The following is a 17,338-nucleotide window of genomic DNA, read 5'->3' as shown; positions in this document are numbered from 1 at the left end:
AGCCCGATATATTTATTGTCAAAAGCATATCTTAACATTAGATAGAATTACAAAGGGGTAACAGTCAATTTTGAGGGGTTCTGAGTGACATTAAATAGACATCTAAAGCTAAGCTCGAGTTGTTTATGATGACACTCAGAACCTTGAGGTGAACATCATCCTTGTAATTCCCAGTTACCCATGTATAATTCTATGTTATGTATGCTCTCACTGAAAGCCACTAGTGTGAATGCCAGAGTCTAAATCAGGAAATTCACTACTATGTAGTAGCAACAGTTGGCAAAAAAAGCTTTTACCCACCATTGCAGTGTCATAAAGGATTTCCAGGCTGCTTTGGCAGGGCTCTCAAATACTGTCATTGCAGCGCTGACAGACCAGAAAGTGCATCAGGATGGTAGAGGAGGGAGAAGTAAAGCACAGGTGGGATGGGGTGGGTTGTAGGAGATGACAATATATATATTTTGCAAAAAGGAAGGAGGGGTCAATGATATGTATGGCTCTACCCCAGCATTGCAGCTGAAAGCAGGGGAAGATGCGTTTGGGGCTTATACATAATCCATTTAACAGTAGATTGTTACTTCCCTCAGAAAGACTGCAGAGAAGCATTTTGTTGCATGAAATCTCACGATTACTGTAATAGGCAATAGTTTTGATGTGGGTTGCCCCTGTGACAAACATTGGATACAGACTTGATCTAAGAGAATCCTTGCCAGGCTCACTTAGGAAAGATGGCATTTTTGCTAAGTCAACTTTTTTTGTATACCTTCGCACTTTTAGGTCGGTTTGAATACCTTCGCACTTTTAGGTCGGTTTGACTGATGGTGGTCTTGTGGGAAAGTTGACATTCAAATCAGTAGGCCAGAGATGGCTATGGTTACAAGCTGTAGGCCTGACTAATGGATTGGGAAAACATATGTCCGATGCAATAGGTCTGATCTGCTTATCATGAAAAGTTATAACAAAGGCAACAGGAATAACTTATTTATTGTGAAAAGCATTTCAGAAAGCCAGTAGGCCTTAAAACAGTGAGCTGTTATCACACTGCATTACAGGCAACATAGCAGTATTTTGTTGCATGTAATCTCACAGATTACTGTTGCAGGGAAGGGTTTTGGTGTTGACCATCCACTCCGATAAACCCCAAGTGGTTTTCACTGTGATAGTTCTTGTTAGGCACTATTGTGAGGAGCTGTGTATTGCTTCGCAAGAAGTATTTTTATGTGTGTTTGTAACAATGGTTGCCAGCTTATGCACGCTTACATGAACAGGCCTGTGTTAATATGCGTCAAGCCAACGGTGAATTCTATAGACCTCATCATTTCTATGCAAAATTTTATGCCAGATTCCATAGGTTTGAGCTGTTTATTACAAAACGTTATGACAAAGTCAGTAGGCCTGACTTACTCACTGTGAATAGCATGCGTTAAAGCTATAGGCTTTTAAGGGTGGATTGTTGTTACACTGTGCTAAAGCACATAGGCAGGTATGTTCTTAGATGAATCACACAGATTACCATACTAGGCAAGGGTTTTGGTGTTGGTGACCCATGTTACAAAGGAATTGTGCACCATGATAATCCTCACTATGCTTTCTTAGGAGGCTTTTTATATTGCTTTGGCAGCTTTCATTTTGTATATATTTGTAATTTTATTACAACATACCTGATAGTTGCTTTGTGAGAAAGTTGATGTCCAACAAAATATGTCTGATTTGGTTATGGTGAAAAGCCAGTGCTAATGATTAAAGGCCAGATTGTCAACATAAATTATGATAAAGGCAGTAGGCCTGACATAGTTATTGTCAATAGGCATTTAAAGGTGATTAGTATTACTCTGTAGTAAAGAATACACACATTTTGTTACATGGCATCTGACAGACTACCCTAGTAGGCAAGGGCTTTGGTGTTGGTTACTTCCACTGACAAACCGTTGGTATAGAAGATTCCCACGGTGAGAACCCTCATCAAACCCTCTCAAAATAGTATCTTGCTTTGCCAACTGTCATTTTGTTTACTTTTGAATGACTTTATGCCTAACGGTTGCCTTGTTGGAAAGCTTACACTCCGTACAATAGGCATGAGTTACTTATGATGGCATTCCAACAGCTATGTCATGAGTTGCTTATGATGGCATGCTAACAGCTCTGTGCCAGACTGCGGCACTGGGAAAAGTTAGGCCAGATGAAATATGAAACAATGCGACAAAGGCAGTAGCGCTGAAAACTACCAAACTGTTAAAGGCTGTAGACAGATATTTTGTGAGCTGTAATCTCTCATATTAACATAGCTGGCAATGGTTTTAGTGTTGGCACCCATCCTGAAACCATGAGAGTTGAAACTTTTCACTGTGATGATTCTTGTTTGGCCCTATCGAGAGGGCTGTATATGGATTTGCCAACTATAATTTTGTACAAATTTCTAACTTGTAAGTGTATGAATAATGGCTGTCGTTTATGCCAACTTCAGTAAGCCTACATTGATTATATTGCAAAGCCAATGGCAAATGTAACTGGCCTTAGTGGTTCACTGGGAAACGTTAAGCCATAGTCCTTCATTGTGAGCTGTTCATAATAAAAAGGTAAGATAAAGCAAGAAGGCCTGACTTATTATGAGACGCATGTATTTAAGGCATTAGGCTTTTGTGGGTGAATTGTTATTACACTTTGCTAAAGCCCGTAGGGAGTTTTCTTTGTTTTTTTACCCACAATCTTGTGGATTACCATAGAAATCAAGAGATATGCTGTTGGTAACCCATCTAAACAAGACAGGGGAATAGAAGATTTGCAATATAGTAACAGTTTTGAGCACTATTACAAGGGATTTTATATTGCCTTGACAACTATAATCTTGAACATATTAGTAATTTTATGATGGTGTACCGGATAGTTACTTTGTGGGATAGCTTATGCCCAACACATTAGGTCTGACTTGGTTATTGTAACAAGCCAATGATAAAGGTCATAAGATTGATTATTTTTTATGAAAAAGTACAATAAAGGCAGTGGGTCTGACATACTGATTGTGAGAATCATATGCTGAAGTTAATAGGTATTTGTCAGAACCCCTTTAGGAGGGAAGTGGGCCATGCAGGGGATACCAGGCCCAACCGTGGTTGTGGAGGCCTTTTATTCTCGATTTCCTAGGTAACTGAGCCAATTACCCCTTCTGCACTTGACTCTCGGGGTACGTGTAGTCCAAGCCCCCCCAATGTTCCCCTGGGGAAAGAGGGGGGTGAATACAGATCACGAAACACAGGCTCACAAATCAAATCCCGCATAGCAGCTGCAATATATCATTGTCCAGCCAAATATTCACTTTTATAACAAAAGCGAAGCATTTTATGTCTACTACTAATGGCACAAATGAAGAAGCCGACATACACAAACAATTACACAGTTCTATCCTGAGGTTGGGTCTCTAGTGTCTCTTTGGCAGTTCCCTGTCCCATTCACTCCTTGCATTAGCAATCGTGGTTATTCCCCATTCACTACTGGTAACATTCAGGGCATGTGCCACTAGTAGTCCGAATCCGAAGAGTGCACTACGACGGATTTAAAGTCAATAGTGTTACAGCACACAATCGCTTGAATTAGCAGCAAGTTCTCCTGGGTCGTCAGCTCAGAAACATGTCTTACCCACTCCTGGAGTGCGCCCTGTCCTTGGGCATTCGCAGCAGCTCTAGTCCAAGGTAAGGGAGTCGGCCACACACAGACTGAGCGGCTGCACTCGGCAGGGCAGGATCTCTCCCTCGCAGTTGCACTCCTGCAGCGATCAGCAGTTTCCTGCGGCTTCTCCTGCAGGGTAAGAGTTCACACACTCCTGATGGGAAGGACGGCTACGATGATTATGTTCTTGGTCCTACAGTTGGGTGACGGTGCTCACACGGCGTCCTCACTTATCCAATGAGGGTCTATCCAGTAGCAGTCCTTGTTGCTGCCGGTGACCTACAGGTCACTACTGTTTGCTGTACATGGGTTCCGGTCCACTGGCAGTTATCCACTGCAGCCTTTTCTGGCATTACGGGGTTGCCACACAGCTGTCGCACTGGGCTTCGGCCCTTACCGCACTGCAGTTTTTACCACGGCGGACCCTCCTGGCATAATGGGTCACCGCTACTGCACAAGGCTTTTGGCCCTTACCACACGGCAGTCTTTAACATGGTTATCTTCATGGTGGCCCGCTCCTGTTTACTTAATTTGTGCAGCAGCCATTTCCTCACACTTCGCACAGATTCGACTCAACAGGGCTCCCCACTGGACCTTGCTTTTCCACTGCTCTCCTCTTCCTCACATGGCACACTGATCTTGACAAGCGGGCAGGTGCTAGTACTCCACGGTAGGTGGTCATGGATTTCCCGGGTGATGTCACCTCAACCAGCTAGGAGACTAGCAGGCCTTGGTCCCCAGTCCTGGTCACAGGCAGAGGTCTTGTAGAGCTTCCCCTCATACAGCCCACCTGGCTGCTTTGCACATGACAATTGTTGGAGTTTCAACACCCTCCTTCTTATAGTCCATTTCCAGACACCAAATGTGATTTAGGGTCTGGGTCGTTGAAGATTTATGTTGGGGTTCTGCTTCTTTCAAAGACATGCTCCTCCGATTCCTCTTCCATTTGAAAAGCAGTTTGCCACAACAGGGATGTCTCCGAAGCAGACAGACCCACCACGCAGGCAAGGAGAGAGGCTAGAGCTTACAACTGGATGGGAGCCACAGTGATATGTGCATCAAAAATATAGCCCAGGGCCCCCAGACCTACTCTTCATGATTCGCTTATCAGCACTATCTCCTTCCTGAGATGTGCTCAGGCCCCTTCCTACTGACCACTCACTGAATCAAAAAGCACCCTTTGAGGTGTACAGGAGAGGCCTGGTGCTCCGCTCCCTAGCGTGTGGCCGACTCATCCTACAGGAAAGCATCAATCCACAAATCTGTCTTTTTTTTTAAAGGGGTGATCTCTCTACCTCCACTCCATGTTTTCACCATGACATGTAAGCCTGCATCTCCTAAAATGTACCATCCACAGGCACATGTACACCTAGTGCATGCATAAACGCACTGCACAATACTGTATCCTCCATGAACTGTACCAATCAGATGCAAACATACATCCATCACTTGCATTTAACATAAGCAAACTGCTCAGCACTTAATCCTGTATGTACTGTACCACTCACAGGCACACATACACCCAGCACATGCACTCACCCTGCACGCACCACACTCAAGTTTTGTACCACTCCTAGGTACACCTACACCCAGTACATGCACTTATCTTGTACACACTGCACACTCAATGTATTGTATCAATCTCAGGTGCACATGCACTTATCCGGCACAGCACTACATCCTTCAGGTACTGTATAACTATTAGGCACATGCACCTCCAGCACATGCAAACACAATGCATGCACTAATCAGAATGTATTGTCCCTGTATGGCATCCACCCTAGGTACACATACACTCAGCAAAGAATCACAGTTTACCACAGTAGGTAAACTTTTTTGTGTTAGTTACTCACTCTGACAAACTGTGGGTATAGAAGATTTGCACTCTCTTAGGAGAGATATTTTGTTTGCCAACTGTAATTTTGTATATATCTGTAATTTCAATAAGTATATACCAGATTGTTGCCATGTGGACAAGTTGAAATCTCAATATAATATGCCTGAGTAGGTTATGGTAACAAATCAATTAGAATAGCTATGGTTCACTGGGATACTGTATTTCAGATACCATAGGTCTGAACTGATTATTAGGAAATGTTATGACAAAGGCAGTAGGCACGATTTATTTATTATGCAACATGTGACAACCAATAGGCCTTTAAGAATAGCTTGGTTTTTCACTGTGAAAGCCTGTAGTAGGGTGTTTGTTTTACATGAAATCTCATTTGTTGGGAAGGATTTTGGTGTTTGGGGCAGAAGATAGGCACTGTAATAAGTCTAACTAGAATCTCTTTGGAATGTGTGACAGACATAGCTATCGGTCATGATCTTGCAATAAAGAAAAATCATATATGAATTAATACATCCATCCATAGATGTACATATATATCCATATAGATATGTAGATGGCCTTTGGGTCATCTCTCCTGCGACATCGTATTTATGAGTGTTATCTACACTCAGCTTCTATCCATGACAGCATAATGCATTGAGTAATAGTTCAGCTCACATCAGTCACTGGCTTTCTTGCCCTGTGAATGGTGGAATTTTCTGATGACGTGCATATCTACCTCAAAATGAAAATGCTTCAGTGTCATGGCTGATTGGCCAATCGTTTCATTTTCAGTGTTCTACTTTTTAATAGCTCGCCGTTTATGAATATAGCATGTTACTACGCATGCTATCACATTGCGTTCCTTTACAACGCGGTTATTACAACGACCGAGTTGTTAGAACGTGATACCTTTATAACGTAAGTCATTAGATCGACTTGCTGTAGGGGGCGCACTGGATTTAGGAATAGTATAATTTACTATTCCAACTCCAGCCTGCGCAACAGTAGGGAAGGTGGAATAATAAATTATACTATTCCTTATGTTAGAGCGCCACCTACAAGTCGATCTAATGACTTGCGTTGTAAAGGCATCGCGATCTAACAACACGGTCTTTGTAACAGCTGAGTTGTAAAGGAACCGCGATGTGATGACTGCGTTGTAAACACTGTCTTCCCCTTTCAATACCTTGTTTTTCCTCTTTTTAGTTTCCTTTTTCTTAAGAGAGGCTACTATAGCTCCTCGCAAGGAGCTAACAGGTTGCTTGCTTGCTGCTCATTTAATCTACAGTGCACCACATCCCACATGGTCACATCATCTAAACAAGGAGATAATTATAGAATACTGTAGTCTATAGTATTACATTGTTTTATTATTTCAAGGTGGCAAAGACATTGACTCTAAACATGGTGGTCGCACTGGTGTTTTAAAAACAACAGACAATACAGCATACCAGCTCTGTTTAGTGTCATTGCAAGCATATGCACATTGTGTTTAGGCAGCAAACTATGGTCTTTTTTTAACATGTATTATTGTAATTTAGCTTGCATATGTCTAACAGTTTATGTGTAATTTATTGTGGTTGTTGAGAACATGGGGTTCTGTTGCAGCGCCCTCCACTTTTTGCCTGGCTTTTGATGCAACTTTGTGGAATACTGGGTCCCTACTGTCCAGGTTCCCAGTACCCGTGTTCTTTCCCTAAAAAACATGTCCACTATTGGTACTTATGCCGCTGCAAGTCCCTACAAAGTGGTACCCCAGGTACGTAGAGCCTGGAAGCTGAAGAGGGTCCCCTGTGAACCCCTCACGAGGACCATGCCACTGCCCCAGCACCTGCATGCCCGTGAGGTGACAGAAATGACTACGTCAACATGACACACTGCCTCTGTGCCATATCGGCTAGCACTGCCTAAGATATGGCTAAATCAGCCCTCTGGAAGGCCTACCAGTCCTAAGGCAGGGTGCAGTATATCCAAGGTGTGGGCATATCTGCACCAGATTACATGCCCCTCGAGTACTAGGGTATATTCCTTAATATTGTAAGCAGCAGGGAAGCCATAGAGAGTACATGGGCTGGGAACTTGACAACTCGAGTTCCCCAGCACCATGATGGCTTCACCCCAGAAGTGTTTGGGTAACAAACAGCTCCTTGTAATAAATCCACACGGATGTCAGTGTGAACTGTATTAAACCAAGTACTCAGAGGGCACCTCAGAGCCCGCCCCCCCTCAAAATCTACCAACCCTGGTGTGGGCATTGACTGGCTTTACGCAGCCTGCCACACACAGACATGTTTCTGGACACCTAGGTTGAGATCCTCGGTTCTCTGGCACCAGAAACAATGCTTATCCTGGGCAGAGGTGTCAAATCTCCTTCCCCAGGATAGGCAGGGGCTGAGACCTGGCCCTCAGATTCGACAGACCAAAAAAGAAGACGGAAGACAACCTCTACCAGTCCAGGAACTAAACAGCTGCAGACAGAACCCGGCAAGAACCCCGCCACCTGCAACCAGTTCAACCACTGGACCTGCCGTTCTTCCAGAAATTCTGCAAGGCCTCCAAGAAACCCAGGATACCTTTCAAGCTTTACCAAAGTGCCAAGAACCTCCCTTCGGCCTAGAGGGTCACGGTCACCTGATGAGGAGCCGATGTCATACGGTGGCAGGGAAAACAAGCTGGAAATCACTATATATAGTGGAATTCCAGCTCGTATTCCGAGGCTTTGAACAGCCAACATCCATTAAGGGGCCACCAGCCACACCAACCCTTTTTATTTTAAGAGAAGAGGGCTTGGGGACAGGTTGTGAGAAAAAAAGATTGGCATGATGCATCCCAAAACCCACGCCCCCACCCAAGGCCGCCTCTCCGCACACCACAAGATATTTAGGTCTCTGCTAGGCAGCGCATGAGTTGCCTCTTCAAAATAGGATGTTCCTAGAATATGGGCTTTAAGAACTGCCTAGCTTTTTAGTTGGCTCATCTTACTGTCCTATGTAAATGCTGATTTGTGATTGGTCAATAGGCTTAGTAGCACCTCCTTTTGGACTTTTGTATCGTCCCATGAGGACTGCCCCTGTTACATGTGCTCTTACTCTTCAGGATATTTATACTTTGAGAGCACTCTTTTTTGTTGGCCTACCTCTGCTCGTGTTAAGCAGCCGGGCCCCATGCAGGTAAGAACAGTGGGGCGGTGGGGGAGATTTCAACAGAGAAATAAATAATTAATTTTCCCTCATGGTAATCTGTCGAATTCCTCTTTCCCCCAGCCTGGCCCCACCGCTCTAACCTGCACAGGAAGCGGCTGGTGTTAAGTGTTTGGTTTACTTCGTGCGCGGGCTTCCTAAAACGCTCGCTGCCGCTGCTTCATTTGCTGTGCTGTTTGCCCATCTTTCCCCCTCACCCCTCTCACAACACAGCTTTTACAAATGTGTTCTTTTTTTTTTTTACAGAGTTACATAGCGCAAACTTGAACTGAAGGTATCAGCGCTTTACATGACCACCAATTGCATTACAGAGAGCCACATTCAATTTTCAGGCAAGGGAGATTAATTTGCACAGAATCACAGGATGCTTGAGCCGACGCTGAGACTCGAACCTGGTTCTCCAGCTTGAAGGTCAGTCACTCAGGCAATGACATTACATCCGACCGCTGCTCCCGCCTCTCCTGTTCCGTCCTCTTCCCTCCTAGTCTCGTGGTCACTCCTTCTAGGCACCCCTTGCTCATGTTTTCTCTCCCCTAGGTCCCACCCTCCTCACCGGTTTCCCCCTCTTACCTCCTCCTGAGGCCGTCCCTCCTCCTAGTTTGACAACGTTCACTGTGTACTGTTGGGTTCAGAATTTATGGAGGGCATGTCTTTAGAGGGTCACAGCTAAGAGTCTCCTATTTCTGTCACGTGCATTAGGCCACACCCAGCGCCCTGGCAAATTCAACACATGGTGCAGTCAGAACCCCATCTTTCTCAATGATTTCTAGTGGTCTGGCCACAAGTAAGCTAGCCAACACAGGGGTCCTTCACAGAACCCTGAATGTGCCCAACATGATTCTGTTCAAAGGGGTGCTCTGAGGTGAACCCCTTCGACATGTCAGCAGCCAGAAACACCACCATAAAGCAGCAGCTGGCGCACCTCCATGTTAAGCTGTGAAATGTAGTGTTTAAGTAGTGTGAGGCTGAAACCAGTGAGTGCAGCTCTATGAGCCTCACCGCTGATGCAGAAACAACCATAACTGAATTATTGTATGCTGGGGGAAGACTGGTTATAAGTGACGAGGTGTAGCTTTAACGAAGAGGTACAAAACCCAGCGGTCCAGCACCAAGCACCTTGTTCAGCGAGTAGCAGGGTCAGTGAGCTGTTCAATGGTTCCACTGATATTGAACATCAAACTCTTTCTCTTTGTGCAGTGCAGAAGTCTGAAAAGAGCACACAAATGTGTTCTCCAGGACAAGGCACTTGGAAGCACTCTCCACGTGATGCCCCTAGCTGCCAAAGAACACCAAGTTACAGACAGCATACTCTCACATACTACAAGATATGTAAAGTGTCAATGCATGCATCTGAAAAATCGAAATCAGAGAATGGATGCTCCTGCATGAGCAGTGTGCACACTGTGTGCTTGTGCCTAGATTGTGAGGGCGTGGAGCATGAAATGAGAAAGCACAACAGCATCACTGTACAGAATAAAGTGACGCTGCTTGACTGGTGACCAGGAATTGTAAATAATGCCCAGTGCCATTCTGTGCTCATTAACATTCATAGACACCAAAACACTAAGAACACCTTATTCTCCTCTTAGACAAACAGTGTTTAAGGAGGAGCTAATTTCGTTATTACATAAACGCGGAGACTGCCATAATTAAGATTATTAGTATAACAATATCATTAAACACAATAATAAAGTTTCATGTCATTTTTGAAGTTCAAACCCCATGCACAAGCTTGCGTAATAGAATGTGTCTCTTAATATTATTCTTTGTAGTCGCAATATTATTATATAACAATGTTCTTGTTGTTTTGCTGTTATTGCTATTATCATCATCATTGGCAGCTAAAAACTCAAAACACTTTTTACTGTAAAATAACATAACATTTATTATTGTTACTCTTCCGTCGTGGTGGTTGTTATTCTTTTATTCAAATTATTATTATTATTACTGCCACTGCTTTCATTACTGCTGTCACCTGAGCACCTTTTTTGATCTATCTTTCATTCAAAAAAAAAAAAATTTAATTCTCAGAAGTTATCAAAATGCGGATTTCAACTGTGTCGGCTTCCGGCAGTTCTTTTGTAGTACGACAGATTCCTAAAACATGTCTGCACCACAGACTAGAAACAGAGAACCCTGAGCTCCATCTGACATTTTGTCATGGCCTTTATTGGGCAACGGGTCACTGCGCTACATGCCAAGGCAACAACCGCGGCTCCTCCGCTTAAGTGGAGGAGCGTCACCCCCATGCATTTGAGCAGTGCAAAAAAGTAAAACATTTAATAATACAATGTTATTATCGTTTTATTTTTCCTTGCTGAAGCCAGTTTTGGGGTGGGGCTTGACTGTCATCACAGCTACAGGGGGAAGAGTAGTTGGTGCATTTAAGTCAAACAGTCATGCGCACTCAGCATTTTCTCCACCTGGATTGCACAGCCTGGGTGGAATACATGCACAGGCTCCAACTCCCTGTCTGAGCATCAAACCAGTCCGCTCAGACCAATCAAGACGCTGCTGTCATGCTGGCGACAGCACCGATATGATTGGCTAGGCGAGTCTGGGAGCCTGAAGGGGACGGAAGAGAGGTGGCACCTGGGTAGGTGACTTTTTTTTTTTAACTGCCCCCCACCCCACCTCACCCCACCCCACCCCACCACAGAGCAGTCTGATATCCCCTGTACTGGCGGTGCCTCAGGCAGCTCCCCGTTACTACATTGCCCTAGACCAGCCGTGCTTTTCTAACATCAGCCGCAGTCTCAAGCCACCAAAACCACTCCCTGTTTACTGCTGCTAATAAAAGAGAGACAGACAGATGTGTCACGTCAGAACTGCGTTAGTGCCTGGTTGTCCTGAAAATGATTAGCAACCCAAGGCAAGAGTGCTACAGACCTCAAAGAACAAACAAATAATAGCAGTTGTTAAAAAGAAGCCCAGTAATGCATTTTAATATTCAACAGGCTTTTAGCAAGACCGTACCCGTCGGCAGATAGGAGTACTGCACAGTGGCCGCTTCCTGTGGATGAAGAATCTTTGAGATCCGGAGTCTATAGTCCTTTCTCCACAAAAGGCCTGCAATTCAAGCAAGCATCTACTTTGTTGTTTGTGGGTTTTTTTTGCTACATTGACAGCTAACTCAACTAAATAAAATGTATTGCTTCCTGTAGCGGAACAGTAGGTTGAGTTTTGAGCTCATGAAACTGATTTGCATTCAAGTTTATCCTGGATTTGATCTATTAACAAATCCCTTTTATTTTCCATCCTGGACCGTAGATTATTTTCAAATTATTTTTTTTAATCACAGATGAGTTTTTTTGTGCACGAGGTCTCTGTTATTTCAGCATTCCTAAAGAATTGGGGTCTGTTGTGTGGTGGCAAGTCACCATGACGTCCTCACCGACACTGCATGCATATTAATGCTAATACCCATGAACGCAGGACCCTTGGTGGACAGGGGGTCATCAGGAGAACCCGAGGAGGTCCCGCCTTACAGGATTTTGATTTTTGGTGCAGTCAGCGGGAAGAATCTGAATAAACAACTGGGGTTCGGTTGCTCAAGAGCCCCGCCTTCCTCATGAGAGGTGACAATATCCCAGAATGGACAGGGCTGTCAGTGATAAGTGGAAGATCGGCATAGATCTTCATGATTTTATCTCTGAAGAACATTGCTACCTTATTGCAGAAGACCTAGGAGTTTTCCACCACCTGATACATGAAAGGTGAATATGGATGGGTGCTGTATAAAAAAGTTATTTCATAGCATTGATGGCAAACCTTATCCTTAGGGAGAAGTATACAGATTTTGCTACCTTAATTTCACTTTCGTATTTGAGAGTGAGCTCACCTCAGTTTGATTTTTTTGGCATATCAATTTCCGATCTTTTCTCCTACACTGCCTATTAAGGCAATAAAAAAAGGTTATGTGCATATTTTGTAGGATTTTCGTGTTCTGCTCCTGCACAGTCATGATTTTACATGACACCAGCTGTGTTGCTCGCAATTCCAATTGTATAAAGAGCATATTCCTTCTTGAATTTATGGTAAGAATGTTTTCCTGCATGACTCCTACACATTCATCTTTAATTGGTTGCTTCCTGTACTCTGTGATTGTTTGAATGACTGAGTCTGTACACTGATGAATGCTAATGTTGCTCCTCCTTATTGGTGCTACCCTTTTTAAGTTTCATCTTAATTAGGAAAAAGCAGATTACACCAATTTTAAATTAGCGGACACAGTTTTGTATGACATTGCAAAGCTTCATGCTGATCCAACACATGTTACTAGTCTGAAGCGGTTTTAAGATTAAAAAAATCTATGATGGCATTAGATTTGTTGGAGATGCTTTGGTTGCGTTTTATTCTCGTATTTCCCATGCAAAAAAATAACTTACACAGCTACCAGCAACTAATTTGCAGAGCTGATGTGTCCCATCAGCACACTGCAATTATCTTGCAGGCACATGTCTAGTTTAGTTACCAAATACTTTCTGACTGGTGTTGTTTACTGTGTACTTTTCAGTGGGTTCATTCCCCTAAGAAACATACTCCTACATGGAGTGGGAGACTGACTCCAAACAAATCAAATCAAGCACACAAAATCGATCTTTGTGCTGGCCTTAACCATAATTAATTGTGAGAAAGTACCTCCACATTTGTCCAAATCCCAAAATAGAAACTGGGTTATCTTTGTTGTGAAAGCACAGCCCACCAAGTTTTGAAATGGATCGATGTGAATACCTTGTGACTAATCTCTGTGATACCATTTGCTTGAAGTAATACTTATGCAGCATTAAAAAAAAACATTCTTTTGCGATTTGGAGGATTGCTCTATGCACGTGTTTCAAGATGGTGTTTTTATATATTTATTAGCATTTTCTTTTCTGCATTGACATAGTTGAAAAACATTTGTGGTGTATTTAGACTTGTGTGTCTTTCTGTATATTTTCTACATAAAAAGGAGCTGTGGTTATGGTTGCATGATAAGGGGACCTAAGGTTTTCAAATGTTACAAAATTCTAACAAGCCTTTAGTCTGTAATTTGGTATGCAGAGAGCTGCCATGTAGATACTATTAGATTTTCACATGATACCATTTTGCTGCGGTCTTAAATTCTGGCGTTTGGTGATTTTGCTTGCGAATCTCTGCAGACACCAGTCTTTCCGTGGCAGCCATCTTGCTATAGCTTTTCACCTCTGGTAGGTGGGGCCATCTGCCTCTTTCTTTCTTGCAATACTTCCTCTCCTGTGGTAGGTGGCACCTTTTCCCTACTCCATCCTGCCCATGAACATGATGACAAGGAGCCCCATTAAGGCTCCAGTTATTTGTCCTGACATCAGTTTTACTTTTCTTTTTTTGTAACAACCAAAGATACAGATCTGGAGCTTAGCTCCTATTGGTTTGATTTTTGTCACCAAAAAGGCAAAGCTATTCACACAGTTCCACCCCATACAAGTCAGCTCCACACTTCCAATCCACACCAAACCACATACATAATTCTATTTAACACAATTAAACAACATACATCCAATCCACACCATAGAATTCTACAACACAATCCCAATACAACCCACATAATTCCACCACACACCATATACAGACACTCCATAACACACGGGAAAAAGACATTGTCATTTACAAGGCCAATAGCTTTAACTCGAGCAAATGCAAGGCCTGTTGCATTTACAATGCTTGTTGTACAATATGGCAGGTCTGATTTCGTTACCGTGTTTATCCGCATCTCTCAAAAAGAGGAAGTGATCCTTGCCCGTCTGCCCCAGAGTATTGATAAACAATATCCGTCATCTATGCTAAAACTTTTAAGCCGCTAGGTGGCCCCCACGCCGAAATACTTATACTTTCTGCAGTGCTCTTCAAACAGGAAAAGGTAGCATATTCAGGAACATACACTTCGTGACCTATACACTCGAGTGACCGCGGCGAACTGACAAATATAGAATCTATGTAGTACAATAGTCTACATTTTATAAAACAATAAGGTAAGTCCACTACAAACCCTTATCCTTACTACCTGTCGAACGCAGCTAGCGATTCTGCTACTGGGTCTGGAAGCGCCAGACGCCTGTACATTCACCAAATCACACCTGGCGTGGCAACAAGTTTTTTTTTGCTACAAATGTAAAGTACCACAGACTGGTATAACCTAAACCATAAGAGTGTATCCTAATTAATTCTTAGTTCACTTTTACTATTTTTTTCAACAGTGACACCGATTAAGGTTATTTCCATATTGCCCCAGACCTGGCCCACGCTCCTCCTCCATCCGTCTCATGGTCCGGATCACGGTAGCAGCCCGAACTGGATTCTGCCCCTCGAACTCGGCCCCGAAACAGTCGCCCATCAGAGCCCCGAGCAGGGCTCCCCGAAAACAGGATAGGGTGACTGGCCGGAGCACAGAGCCGGGCACCGACATCATGTAACCTGTCAGGACGACACAATAGCACCAGCAGCGCTGCTTGCTATAGCGAGGAGCGCCCCCAGCGTTCGTACACTTGGCGTTGAAGACGAAGAGTCAAAGTCTATTGAGGCTGTAAACGGGCCGGCCATGTTGGAATGGAGTTATTTTCAATAGTAGAACTAGTCGGGGCACAAGTTGAAGGAGACGCAGGTGCACATGAGTCCCCCACCTATTGTTAGAAGTGTGATTCCGTTTCTTAGCCCGAGTCCCTGGAAGGCTCACGTGTTTGTGATGTTACCTTTTGTCTCGCCACCGTATCTCATGCACTTGAAATGCGACCTCATAGTGTTTTTAACCCGAACATCCCTAAGGCAGCTTTATCCGTATTAGAGAATAATGGTCCAGCTTTAACCCTACATCCATCTGGCAGCTTTATAAGTGTTTGAGAATAATGGCCCAGCGGCAGGTTATTTCTATACACTCTACCTGTACCACCCCTCTGTAGTGTTGGGGAGGGCCCTAGGCCCGCATGGTGGACGGCAGCAATCATGTACACGCAGACACCAGTTAGGGGTAGTGGGAATGGCCCCGAGCACGTGCGCTCGGCCCCTTTTATTGCCAGCGTCATGTGACACCATGACGTCTGTGGTGGGTGGGTGTAAAGTGTAATACAAACACTCTTGAACACTAGACCGTGTTCATGCTAGGCCTCTACATCCCTCCCATTTTTTAATCGCAAAAACCCACACACAGAAATCAACCTGTGGGAAAAACAAACTGTATCAGGTTGCAGTAAAGTGTTCAACTTCCGCTGAGTCCTTTTATCCGCCGCTGCTTGGAATCACAGACGATGTACAATCTGCTGCGGGGAACATCAGTTCACAGTGGCACCGGTTTGGGGGTGCTCGATGGAACCAGTCTCTTGACGACTCTGCGACAAGATTGTCCTCACAGTCCTTCATTTACTCACTTCCATGGCGACGGGTGCAGTTAGAGTTCTTGTGGTTCGCCGGGGAATGATGCACGATTTCCGGTCTCGGCCTTAGCTTCACGTGTAGTCTGTATCCTACTTGGCAAAAAGCAGATCCGTTGCAAGGCATCCCTCTCACTAGGATGACCCCTCTTGTCGGTGTTCCCCTGCCACGGGATATCCTTGAGGTCCTCTCTCTCGGATTTGCGCTGGGCTGGATGTGCCACATCAGGTTGCTCCTGCGCCGCCGTCAGTGGGGGTATGTAGCAGACCATGTGCCTCACCTCAGATTCCGCAGCCTCGTCCCGAGGTAGCTGTTGGTTTCTGTCTTTGCTTGCGATGTCTTCGCCCTCCCCGGACCTTTCGGATGGGCGTCGGAGGACCGTCTCTCGTCGCGGGGACATGCATCCCGGAGGCCTCTGCCCCTGAGTCACCACGGCTGGCATGTGTCCAGTGCCCGTGTGACCCCAAAGGTGGATGTCACGAACGGTCTCGCTTGCTCCTCTCCGCAGATCCTGGGTGTGCGGAAACATCGTCTGTCAGCTGGTCTTCTTTGCCACTGGTGTTCTTCCGGCCTCGTGTTCCTCGCACCGTTGTCCTGGCACTTGTCGCCTTCCTTCTCTTCCTGCACTCCTCTCTCTTTCCTTAGTTGGTTCACCGTGGAGACGTTGCTTCACACTGACTTCTCCTTCTACTCTTAACTGTGGCAACAGGCCACATGGATATACTTCCTTCCTTTTCACGGTGGCAGACATGCCACTCAGATCTCTCCTTTTCTTCCTTCCTTTTCACAGTGGCAGACGTGCCACTCAGATCTTTCCTTTTCTTCCTTCCTTTTCGCGGTGGCAGACGTGCCACTCGGATCTCTCCTTTTCTTCCTTCCTTTTCGCAGTGGCAGACGTGCCACTCAGATCTTTCCTTTTCTTCCTTCCTTTTCGCGGTGGCAGACGTGCCACTCGGATCTCTCCCTTTCTTCCTCCTGCATCGCGACATCACTTGGACCGATCTTGTGTCTTCACTCCTGACCTGGGTCCTCCATGCAGTGCGCGCACTCTGCATGTGTACCCCTGGTCTTGTCCCCGTCGGGGACACGTTCTCCTTCTTCCTCAGCAGCCAGAGTTGGTGTCGCGAACCTTCTTTTCTTGATGCTTTCTTTTCTTGATGCTTGTTGGTGACGTTCGGGGGTCCACGTCCGTAGACCTTTTCGTGGTTGAACGTCCTGGACCGGTTGGTGGTCCACTTCTGCCGATGCCTGGCAG

The 17,338-nt window shown here is 44.8% G+C and overlaps 1 protein-coding gene across 1 annotated transcript in view; it reads right to left on the bottom strand.

Annotated features, from left to right (window-relative positions):
* The window catches only part of ADPRS (ADP-ribosylserine hydrolase), a 58,441-nt gene extending 43,255 nt beyond the window's left edge, over positions 1 to 15,186 (bottom strand). The window contains exon 1 of the mRNA XM_078681177.1: positions 14,953 to 15,186. Coding sequence (XP_078537303.1) covers positions 14,953 to 15,127 — 175 coding nt within the window. The 5' untranslated portion in view covers positions 15,128 to 15,186. The remainder of the gene's footprint in view (positions 1 to 14,952) is intronic.
* Between the last annotated feature and the right edge of the window lie 2,152 nt (positions 15,187 to 17,338).

This window comes from Lissotriton helveticus, chromosome 3_1 (genome assembly GCF_964261635.1).
Source record: "Lissotriton helveticus chromosome 3_1, aLisHel1.1, whole genome shotgun sequence".
NCBI lineage: Eukaryota > Metazoa > Chordata > Amphibia > Caudata > Salamandridae > Lissotriton > Lissotriton helveticus.
The sequence above is the reverse complement of the archived record's forward strand: the minus strand, read 5'-3'. Positions and strand labels throughout refer to the sequence as shown.